The sequence below is a fragment of the Podarcis vaucheri genome (assembly GCF_965113315.1).
Source record: "Podarcis vaucheri genome assembly, chromosome: 2".
Lineage (NCBI taxonomy): Eukaryota > Metazoa > Chordata > Lepidosauria > Squamata > Lacertidae > Podarcis > Podarcis vaucheri.
This window is the reverse complement of record NC_138760.1, coordinates 37,390,843-37,402,866: the sequence shown is the minus strand read 5'-3', so window position 1 is coordinate 37,402,866 and position 12,024 is coordinate 37,390,843. Positions and strand designations below refer to the sequence as shown.

The 12,024-nt window shown below is 47.5% G+C and overlaps 1 protein-coding gene across 7 annotated transcripts in view; it reads left to right on the top strand.

Moving 5' to 3' along the window:
• EPN3 (epsin 3) overlaps nt 1–12,024 on the top strand; it is a 33,994-nt gene that overhangs the window by 2,956 nt on the left and 19,014 nt on the right. For 6 of the 7 annotated variants that reach the window (XM_082211066.1, XM_082211064.1, XM_082211061.1 and 3 more), the window contains exons 2-3: nt 8,008–8,678; nt 11,888–12,006. In XM_082211066.1, the coding sequence (XP_082067192.1) occupies nt 8,099–8,678; nt 11,888–12,006 (699 nt within the window). In that variant the 5' untranslated portion in view covers nt 8,008–8,098. Of the gene's footprint in view, nt 1–3,527; nt 3,545–8,007; nt 8,679–11,887; nt 12,007–12,024 lie in introns of those variants that run through there. The other variant, XM_082211062.1, reaches the window with a different exon arrangement.

Sequence of the window (12,024 nt, the reverse complement as noted above, 5' to 3'; positions counted from 1 at the left end):
AATGAAACACAGAATGCATCCTGCTACTAGTAATAATACTTATATGCAGTTTAGAGGGTGTTGTGGAAACCCAGCAGGGATGATGATGGGCCCAGTCTAGCAGGAAGTTCTCCTGACCAAGCCCTGTTGCCTGGGAGCTGTGCAAGAGATGTGCCGTGTCTAGTTTGTTGCAGGCAGCAGCAACCTGGGAAACCTTGGCTCACTATACAGCCGGGCTTGTCTTGCTGCAGTGTAGGCTCAGGTGGTTCTTCTTCTGGAATGTGTCACTTAACCTAAGTTTAGGACTTTGGGCATTCCCTGGGCAGTGAGTGCCAGGCCTCCTTCGCATGCCCTCCCCACCTGACCATTTATTTCAGTCAAGGTCACTGCAGTAATTTCATATGTAGCTGCCTGGTGCTGCTGTCTTATCTATCGCACGGTTTCTGTTTCCCTCTCTTTGTGTTCCTGGGGATATTGTGTTCGATAAAACTTACTGCTCTTAACACTCTTGGCAGCTCTCCAAACACAAACACTCTCTGCTCTCTTTTCCCTCTCCTCCCACCGGGGCTGAAACAGACACATCTGAACCCTGAGGGTCATGGGCTTTCCCACAAAGCCACTTCCCACCCACCCACTCTTCTCCCCCCACAGCCTCAGATGTGGTGAGGATGAGGCACTCTGCACATGCTCAAGGACACAGGAAGAGAGGACGATTGCCCGTGTTCTGGGGCCATGCCCTGACCTATGCAATGAAAAGCAGGCTGTGCAACTAGGCCAGGTGAGCCCTGCCTCCAAGCTCCCAAGAGATTTTTCTTTCTACACGCTGTGATTGAAAAATGCCCGGGACGTTTCTTTAATGGGTGTCTTTCACAGCCTTAATTAACTCAGTTGCCTGAGTCTGACCCTGGAGCTCCTCTGGAGGTTGGAGCCAGGTGTTTGCTAGAAAGGAATGTCCTCCTGACCCAAGACTTATGTTCGAGGGACGCTTTCATCAGCACGAACTTAGTGTTTGCTAGAGGAGGAGGAGGAAGAGAAGGAGCAGCAGCAGCAGGAGTTTTCATAAGGCGGAACCTTATCTGTAACCTTGTCAAAGCCAGAAGGAGAATGTTGGTATCTGGAGTCCGCACATAATCTGCTGCATTGGCCCACCCAAGGTCGCTGCCCCCACATGCCACCGTGTTCCCTTCCATCTGTGCCGCCTTTGTAGGCCACAAACATCCCTGAACTGCAATCAGCTTGCAGCCAAGTTGGCTCCTATGGCTTTCAAGGGCCTCTCCAGCTCATTTGCTTTCCCCTTGTGGCTGCCCACTATGGCTCAGGCTTCACCACATCATAAGAACCTAAGAAATCCCCACTGAGTCAGACCAAAGGCCCATCTAGTCTAACACTCTCTTCATGCAGTGGCCTTCAGGAAGGCCATAAGTGGGATTTCAGTTGCTCTCCCCACTTGGGATTCCTGGCAACTGGTATTCAGAGGTCCCTTGGCAGTGGAGGTAGAGCATGGCCATTTTGGCTTGTAGCCGCTCATCATAGACTCATAGAATTGCAGACTTGGAAGTGATCCTGAGGATCATCTAGCCCAGCGGTTCACAACCTGTGGGTCCCCAGATGTTGTTGGACTACAACTCCCATCATCCCTGAGCTCTGGCCTTGCTAGCTAGGGGTGATGGGAGTTGTAGTTCAACAACATCTGGGGACCCACAGGTTGAGAAAGGTTGATCTAGTCCAACCCCCTGCAATGCAGGAATGAATAAGCAGCTGCCCCAATATGGGGATTGAACCTGCAACCATGGCGTTATCAGCACTGCCCTCTAACCAACTGAGCTATCAAGGCAAAATAGCCTTATCCCTCCCTGAGACTCCCTGTTCTCCAGTCTCTCTCTCTCTCTCTCTCTCTCTCTCTCTCTCTCTCACACACACACACACACACACACACACACACTGCTGGCCACCCCAGACCTCCTGAATTCTGCTGAAGACCTCACCCTGCCTCCAGTTCTTAGTGTCGCTTGTTCTTCTGCCCCATGTCAGCAACATCTCCTTGACCTTGCTGCTCTGCAGATGGGGAAGGGAGCTCATGGGTAGAGCTTTTTGTACATATGGTTCCAGGTTCAAGCGCTGGCATCTCTAGGTTTATGTTTTTTAAAGGATCCAACAGCAGAGGAGGGAAGGCGGCCCTCCATGCCCCTCTATGTGGCCCTCCAGACATCTCCCAAGCCACATTTTGCTTGGGATGGGGGTTTTTTTTGCCTGGCTTGTGTGTATCCTCGAACTCTGAAAACATCTCTTCCTTGTCTGAATAGGAGCTAGGGTGTTGGGTTGTAGAAACCAGCCTACTGGACATGGCCACTGGTATTCCAGTTTGGTGAAGACTTGACATTTTCATCCCCAAAAAAGTTAAATCAAAAACTTTCCATTTCAGTTTCCACTGAAATGAGGCTGCATTTTAATATTTTAATGTTGTATTTTAGTCTTGTTTTTTAAGTTGTATTTCAGTCAATTGTTTTTATATCTGGTGTTAGCTGCCCTGAGCCCGGTCTTGGCTGGGGAGGGCAGGGTATAAATAAAATTTATTATTATTATTACTGTACAAAGGTAAAACTTAACAGTTGCTGCTCTGCCCTGCCTCTGGCCCTGTGTCCCTGCTGGCTGTCAGAATGGTGTGCGGTCCTCAGGCTGAATAAGGATTCCCACTCCTCTGGTAGCAGATGGTGTGCAAGACCCTTATCTGCCCTGAAACGGACCCTGCTAGGCCAGTCAGCATAGACAATGCTTGGCCAGACGGACACATCGTTTGACCTACCACATGATATTGTTGTCTACAACAGCTCCTTTTCCAGTTCCCTTCTTCAGTCACATACCTATGTCCCACTACAACCAATGGATCCCTGGATTCCCCTTGCCCTGATTTTTTGGGGTTGGCCACCACATGCTGCCACCAACATGACCCACTGCCACACCACCTCAGCTTTAAAACCAGGTTGATCTATGTTTCTCAGTCCAGACACAGAAGAGTGGTTTTACAGTCTGCAGGGTACCACTACCACTACTAATTCTTATTATTTAATTTGTAACCCTTCACATCTGACTGGGTCGCCCCAGCCACTCTGGGCGGCTTCCTGCATATACAAAAATACAATAAAACATTAAATATTAAGAAAGCTTCCCTATACAGGGCTGCCTTCAGGTGTCTTCTAAAGGTTGTGTAGTCCTTTATCTCCTTGACATCTGGAGGGAGGACGGTCCACAGGGAGGGCGCCACTACCAAGAAGGCCCTCTGCCTCGTTCCCTGTAACTTCGCTTCTAGCTGTGAAGGAACTGCCAGAAGGCCGTTGGAGCTGGACCTCAGTGTCTGGGCTGAACGGTGGATGTCTAAAGACATAGCTCTTATTTAAATACACACACACACACTATAGTCACAAAGCACCTCAGAAACCCAGACTTTACAACCTAACATGCTGACCGCTCGATTAGCCATCATCTGCTGTGTGCTCTTGCGCTGTCTGGTCATGGCCACTGGGTATGCCAGTCCAGGCAGTGGTCCACCTATTTGGCTTCAGTGCAGGTCAGCTTCGTCTGGGTGCCTGCAGTGTCCTTTCCCATAGCCTCCTTTTTAAGTTACAATGGAATGGCGCGTTCCTTTCACCCCCTCTGTGAGTTGCTGTGCTTGGCTGCAGTCATTTCCCTGGCGCGCAAGCTCCGCTCAAAATCTAAAAACAGTAAGTGGGTTGGATTGTGCAGAGCAATCAATACAGGGAAATGTCTTGAAAGAAACTCTGCAAGCCGTACGCAAGCAGTCTCTAGATTCTCTCTTCCTGACTCACTTGTCAGGGATGCTTACCGTCATCAGGGTGGAGAAGGATGATGGCTTGTTCCTCACCTAGAAAAGTGGACACAGTCAGGTCATGCTTACTGCAAAGGGTGGAGCTGTTCCCCTAGAGAGGAGTAGGATATATGAGTCATTCTGTTGGTTTGAGGAGCCATGCACAAACTTCCCGGGCGTGTGCTTTATGGGTATGCATTTCCAGTCAGCGGGGGAAACAGAGTTTGTAAGGGAAGGTTGAATTTAGACTCATTGGAGAAGGCAAAAGAGAAATCAAGGTGATGATGAAGCAACTGCATTTCAGAGAGACTTCTCTCCAGGGGGCTTCAATTTAGGAAGTAAACAGGGGTGGGATGATCTGTCCCCAGCCAGTCCAGTCCTTGGTGGCTTGCTTTGGATCTATTTACAGGAACCCTGAAGAAAAACGTTGCTAGGCTGGTCAGCTTCCTACATTTGGGAACAAAAAAGAAAGAAAGAAAGAAAGAAAGAAAGAAAGAAAGAAAGAAAGAAAGAAATCCAGTTTTCTTAAATCTCTTTTGAGTGTTCTGCAGCATTTCATTTTAGGATGATGGCAGGAATTTAAAATATGTGGCAAAGGGTAGATTTGAAACTGAAGGGCAAATGATGTCACTCTGTTTCTGGTGGCTGGAGTTCTGGGTTTTGCAAAACTGCTGCAGCATTTCTTAAACGTCGTGACTTCACGTTGTGCAAATGATTCACCCTGAAGTGTGTTCATGGGAGAGATGATGGAGCCATGAATCAGTCGATGGGCTTTGCTTCGTTACTGAGACTCTGATTGATTGACAAGCTATAAACAGGGAGGAAAGTTTCCTGATGCCATATTGAAGATTCTGCCTTCCATCGGTGTGGCATGTCACATGCATGGCCTGTCTGAGCCATCCAAATCAGGGCTACATCCACACCATCCATTTAAAACACTCTCATGACCACTCTTAACAGTCATTGCTCCCCTCAAATAATCCTGGGAACTGGGAGCTACAATTCCCACCACGCATAAAAAACCCCTACAGTTCCCAGTATTCTTGGGGGAGAGTTGTGTGTTTTAAATAGATGGACCTGGGATTGTCTTTTGCCCTGTGGCTCAATGAACTACTCTAGCATTTTTTTTCCAGATTTTTCAAGGGACCATGTCCTACATCCATGTGTTGGCTGAGGAATCCTTGCATTTTGTAGAAGAGTGTGGGACACGTTCTAGGGTGCTCAATCACATTCACACAAAACCTCTGGCTTGCCCTGTTGGGCTCCATGACAAGTACTTGCGGTTCCAGACTGTCAATATTTTCAGGGGGAAAAAGCTGATCGGGGAAACAAACCCACTCCCCCAAAATACTGGACTTGGTGCAATAAGGATGAAAGTAAGTGATGGGAAAATGCACTGGGGAAAATACTTGATGCAACATAATGGCCACTTACCCAGTTGGCAGTTGTGGCCCATTGCGTCAGGCTCCAAGACCCCTGGGAGCAAAGTTCATCCAAGTGGCCGGCATTTGGGTAATCCCCGGGCCAGCCACATGGCACATTGGGAGTTCCCGCTGGCCAGCAATTTGAATTCTAGGCAATCTGGCCAGGCCTTGGGTAGCGGGGCCTGCAGCATAGTAGTAGTCTTCGCTCCCATCCACTCCTAGCCATTTAAAACCACCAGCAACTGTCCTCCCCGCCTCTGTGACTGCCCCCCACCACACCACTCTTTCATAACAAATAGCGGGTGAAGCGTTTTAGCAACGATTAAAACATTGATTAAAAATAAAATGAAGGCAGAGTCTTAAAATGGAACCCACCACAACAGTTATCACAAACGTGTGTTGAGCGACACATGGTCCCACCTACAACAGCTACATCACACCTGCTGGTGGAGTCGGAACACGAGCACAATGCTCCTGGTAGTTTGGTGCATCATGTGCAATCCCACTCATAGCTTAAAATGGAAAGGAATGATTGGATAGCACTAGGAGCCACCCGTCTGGAAGCAGCCTACGGCTGCTTGGTGATGCTGAGTCACAGGCAGCAGTTCCTTGTCACTTGGTCCACGATAACGACGGCATGAATTTCCTATTGATTTCGTTAGAAGCCCAGTACCGATTTCCAGGTTTTGAAGGGCACTTGTGTAGGACACACTCCCTCCTCCCCAAGGTTCCCATAAGATGCTCCTGGGTCTCCATTTGGTCCTCATCATTGCTACCACCACCTGCTTACTGAACAGGTTGAGAGCCAAACGAGCATGCAGGCAGTGGTATCTCCTAAGGGGTGGAGGGGCAGAGTGAGAGGCAGGTAAATAAGCAGGTTGCAATGGCAAACTGGAGGATGACCAGGGAGCTATGGTCAGCCAGGCGCTTACAAGAGTGTTGACTCCTGACCATGTTCACCCTTGCTGGTTTCAATGGGAATTCAAGTGTGAAGTATGCGAAAATAGGTGTGGGTGTATTTGTTGGCGTTGGTGTGTGTGTGTGTGTGTGTGTGGAAAAGGCAACTAAACATTTCCCCCATTCATCCCTGCCTTCTTTGTGGCCTGTTGATAAGTCAGCAACACAGAGAAAGAAAGAGGAAAAAGCAGGGCAAGTGAAGTTAGAGGTAAAGGGGGAGATTTGTTTGTGAAATTTGAATGAATCTCTCATGGACTCAAGTAGGACAAGTCCCAGATGAGAGCATCCCAAGCAAATGAAGGGTTTTGTGCATCTCTCACTCCCCTCTTCTCCATCCATTCCCTCACTCTTCTTATTGTGTGATAGATTATTAGCCTACTGGCAAGGAATTTTCTCCTTTTAAAATATTGTACAGCACCTAGTCATTTTAGCCTCTTTATAAATAAAATGTGATGACATGGATTTTTTTCATCGCAGTTCTGTGTTTTGCAGGGCTTTATCTTAAGATTTTACATAACATTCTTGCATTTTTTGTGGTAGTTTTTAAAGATATTTTGTAACCCATCATGAGCCCCCGTGAGAGAGAAACCTTGGTAATTAACTCACTCTAGATACTAGTTCTTTAGCCCTTTTTTAAATCAGATTTGATATTTAATTTTGAAGCTGAATTTCCTTAGGGAAATTCAGCCACAAGGTGTTTTGCTCTGAACGATCCGAGATAGATTTGGAAAGCAAAAAGTCATGTGATGCATGCTACATAATGCACATTTCTATGCTCAGTGGCGTATTAGATGCTGAACAGTTGGTTGCAGTGGATGGAGTCCAGCTTGGTTATTGGATATTTTGGGTGCCTACCCCAACCCAATTCTTTCTGAAAATCATATTGGTTCTGATCCAGCTCTGGGGTTGCAGCAAGATGCTTCGCGTGTGAATTAGCAGCCCTATTTGTATCAAAAGGTAGAATCCAGTCAACTCTGTGGGACCTGGATGGACATTGCAATGCAAATGGTTTTGTTCACCTACACATGCATCATTTGTATTTTGTATTTTACACACAGATGGATACATTTTGCTTGGTCAGGGGGATTATTTCCCTGTTGCTGTATTTGTTTTTACTGTGAACCACAAACAACCCCGAACCTTCAAATTCTGGAATAGTTCATGATTGCAAATGGGTCTCACTCTCCCCATCTCTTTTTCCAAAGAGATTGCTTTAATTGCAACACAAAACTTCTGTTGCAAATGGCCCACCAAGCCAACAGATGTGTCAGTTGTTACAGAATGGCAGGATAAGGTGGGGCTGCCCATTTAGTTCTTCATTTTACTGAACCTGGTTGTAGTTTGCAACTCAGAGAGATTGGGGCAGTCACTTAGTTTGCAGCTATCTAATTCTGCAGCTTTAAGAGATGCAACCAGCTGTTCTGGTTGCTCAGCCGCTATAATTTATTACTGGCTGGGAGTTGTTCCCTGCAGGGCATCAGATCCAGGGGCCAAATTTGGCCCCCAGACTTTTCTCTCTGCCTCTCAAAACTCCCCTAGGCCACACTTCTCACGCTCCCCCCCAATACATTGGCTCTATATGAGGGGAAGAAAATCTGTTTCTGTAGGTAAATGAATATTCTGATTTACATGTATTGATTTACTGGTCAAAGCCTTTATCTGCCCCACCTGCAATAAAACATGTCTGTCCCATTTGCAGGGTTGACTTTACCCCTGAAGGTGCACTCTTCCATAGTCTCCCGAGACAGACGGATGCCAACAAACCTATTGGCTAAAATGAACTGGTCAACAGCCCTAATGCATATCTCATTGCCTTTTTTCCAGATCAACCTGAAGAATTGGTTTTGATTCTCTTTCTGGGTTCCAATCCAGCCATTCCTTTCTGCAAGCCGAGATCTTCCTCCAGGGCTCCACCATGACTACTTCTGCCTTGCGCCGGCAGGTGAAAAACATTGTGCACAATTACTCTGAGGCAGAGATCAAGGTGCGCGAGGCCACCTCCAATGACCCCTGGGGGCCCCCAAGCTCCTTGATGTCCGAGATTGCAGACCTGACCTTCAACACCGTGGCATTTGCCGAGGTCATGGGCATGATCTGGAGGCGGCTGAACGACAGTGGCAAGAACTGGCGCCATGTCTACAAGGCGCTGACTCTTCTGGACTACCTCATCAAAACTGGCTCAGAGAAGGTGGCTCACCAGTGCCGGGAGAACCTGTACACCATCCAGACCTTAAGGGAGTTCCAGTACATAGACCGCGATGGCAAGGACCAGGGCATCAATGTCCGGGAAAAGGTAAAGCAAGTGATGGGCTTGCTGAAGGATGAGGAGAGACTGAAGCAGGAGAGAGCCTATGCCCTGAAAACCAAAGAGCGGATGTCCCTCGAAGGCATGGGGATTAGCAGCAGCAACAGCCAGCAGCTTGCCTATGGGCGGCGGGCGTCACAGTACGGAGAAGACTACGGCAGGTCAAGAGAGTCTCCGTCCTCCTTTAATTGTGAGTAGTGCAGTGTGTCATGGGTGAGCTGCCTTGTCTCTGGTGGATCAAGATTTGTGGCTGCATTTCTGACCACCACCTTTGCCAGTGGAGCGGTCTGGATGAATGCCTCGTATCATTTGTGAATGGACTTGGTTTCCCAGGTGGGGAGTTGTTGGGGCACCTGGTCGTGTGGGTGGAGCAGAATAAGTATGTGTGCAGTTTTCAAGAGACACATTCTGGGGAAGGTATTCTATGTTTCCCCTATGATCAAATAAGGAAAGTTGGCAGGACCATTCCTGCCATTACTTAGCATTGCGGTGGGGAAGTAAAGGGCAGCTGGGTGGAATGGATAAGAAAGAATTTGGATTTGATATCCCGCTTTATCACTACCCGAAGGAGTCTCAAAGCGGCTAACATTCTCCTTTCCCTTCCTCCCCGACAACAAACACTCTGTGAGGTGAGTGGGGCTGAGAGACTTCAGAGAAGTGTGACTAGCCCAAGGTCATCCAGCAGCTGCATGTGGAGGAGCGGGGAAGCGAACCCGGTTCACCAGATTACAAGGCTGCCGCTCTTAACCACTGCACCACACTGGCTCTCATGAAGGGCCCATGGAGAGAAACCATGAGCTGTGCAGAGTGCAGAAATTCTTCTTAACATTTCTGCCTTCAGAATCTCTGGAAGCTCCAACCAATTTCCCCCCTGCTTTCCAAGTTCTAAGCAGAACCTTCATGCATATTTTTCAGATTCTCCCCCTCTAACTGTGAAGATAGAACTTGGGAGAAGTTGTAGGGAGAAATAGGATTAGGTGGAAGATTGTAAGTCCTGTGTTACAATGCCTGCTGTAGGTAGTACAGGGGCATTTACATTACAACAGGTGTTGGGAACCTGTGGCTTTAGTTGTATTACAGCTCCCTTCATCCCTGACTATTGGCTGTGTTGTCTGGGGCTGATGGGAGTTGGAGCCCAACAACATCCAAAGGGCAGATTCCCCACCCATGTGTTATGCAGTTCTTAAAAAGGAGATTCTCCTATGGAAATGACATGCAATGCACAGGGAGATAATCAAGTCGCACGACAGTGCTAAATGGTAATTGGCCTCAGCTTTTAAAAGCATGCACATTACACGTATGCTATCACTACACATTACAATCTACAAATGGGTTTCGTGTTAACTCCTACAAAGAGGTGCCTTTGATTTAAGAATTTTGTAAAGGGGTCTTTGGGGGCCAATCTACACAATAGATTTCCACCTTGGCATTATCTATGCCTCAGTGGTCTGAGATTGAAATTCATATCACTGCAGCAACAGGGGTGACCAGTCTCTTGATGCAGGTAGGGCAAGTATAAGGATGAGATTGGGGTGATTGTTGCCTCTGTGTATTAAGACCTGGGCATGAAGAACCAGCTATATGAAGCTGTTTCGAGGGTCCTCTGTTCTGTATGTAGAACCTGAAGCTCTCCGGATGTTGCTGGACTACAAGTCCCATCACTCCCAACCATTGGCCATTATGACTGAGGCTGATGGGAACTGGAGTCCAAACACATCTGAAGGGGAACAGGTACCCAATTCTTGAAGACCACCAACCTTTTGGCCTCCACATTTCTGCCCACATTATTTTTCAGCCCAGCACAGTTAACTGATATGCAAACAAGCTATTCTGACAGGTGAATTGGAATTAGAGCAGATGGCGATGTGATTTAAAAAAATAAATACAGAAGGATATGTTTATCTTGGAGGATTCCAATTCTTGGAATTTTTGCTAGCTAGTTGCTGTTACAACTTCAACTTTAGAGTCAAAACTTTAGTTTTCAAAGGATGTGTCTTATGATGCAAAGCAAGTACCCCTCGTTCAATGGAGCCTCCTGTCAGTTCAATTGAATTGCCATCTGAGGGTGTGATTTTATTCCTGCTTATCTGAGAATAAGCCCCATTCAGCATAGTGGGATTTACAAGGTAGGATTCTGCTTTAAGTCTATAATATTATTATCTATATAGATAATTTAGATAATAATAATTAAAAAAGCTCAACAGCTTTGGCTCCAAAGACAATGGGTAGATCACTGTCAGTTTTTTTATACTGTGAGTAGATTGCAGTCTCTTGGGAGTTGGACAGCCCTGATATAGATAAATCCTTTGACTTCACTGTGCATGAGACAAAATGACACACACACACACCACTGGTAGAGACACCTGCCTGAAACTCTGGAGAGCTGCTGCTTGGCAGTGTAGCCTGACTTAGGGACGTAGCGTTCAGATTCCCACTAGTGGAGCCTGCACAAGGACTTCCACAAGCCCCCTCTCTTCTTCTCCCCCACAAATTAGCTGCGGGGGGTGGGGGAGGTCAAGAGAACAGTGCACAGTTCTCTTGTGCACAGAGGGAGAAGAGGGGAGATTGTTCCACCAGACAAGCAGAAATGCTTGTATCTCCTTAGTTGCAATGTTGAATTCCTCCCATTGGAACCTGCCTATAATAGCTGGATCATATAGTCCCTTGGTCGCCGTCCTGGTACATCAGGGACCCTTAGCATGGGCAGCCAGCAACATACTTTTGCTCTTCTTGTCATCCTCAAGAAGGATGATGCTGTGGAAACACAACAGGAACCTTCAAGTTCCTAAAGCAGAATGCAGATGCGCACAAAAGGGCTTCTCTTCCTCGGGCTCTTCCCGTTGCCCCTCATATGAACACAGGAGTATGAAAAGCTTCCTTGTGCTGAGTCAATCCATTGGTCCACAATGACCGGCACCGACTCATAGAATCGTAGAAGTGAAGAGTTGGAAGGGACCCTCGGGAACATCTAGTCCAACCCCTTGTAGTGCAGGAATATGCAGCCATCCCATACAGGGATCGAACCTGCAACCTTGGTGTTATTGGCACCATGCTCTAACCCACTGAGCTATCCAGTCACCAGGGTTTCAGACAGGGTGTCTCTCCCAGCCCTACCTGGAGATGCCAGAGACTGAACCTGGACCCTTCTGTGTGCATTACAGATGCTCCATTGATGAGGTATAACCTTTCCCCTGGACCAGCAGTCTAATAACTTGGACCTGCAGTCTAAAATCATGAACTTAATCTGCAAAAGGGGGGGAGGGGTAGAATGGGAAAGGCCATTTGTTGCAAAACCCAGGCAAATGTCAGATTCTGGAGCGGCTATGGACCATGTTCAGCAGCCTCCAGCTGGGCTCCATCCCATTTGCAGCATTAATTCATCTCTTTCTTGTCCCTCAGCCTCTTCCTCATCCCCTCGGTTCAATTCTGACCTGGAGCAGGCAAGGCCACAGACGACTGGAGAGGAGGAGCTCCAGCTCCAGCTTGCCCTGGCCATGAGTCGAGAAGAAGCAGAGAAGGTAATGTTTTGGCTTCCT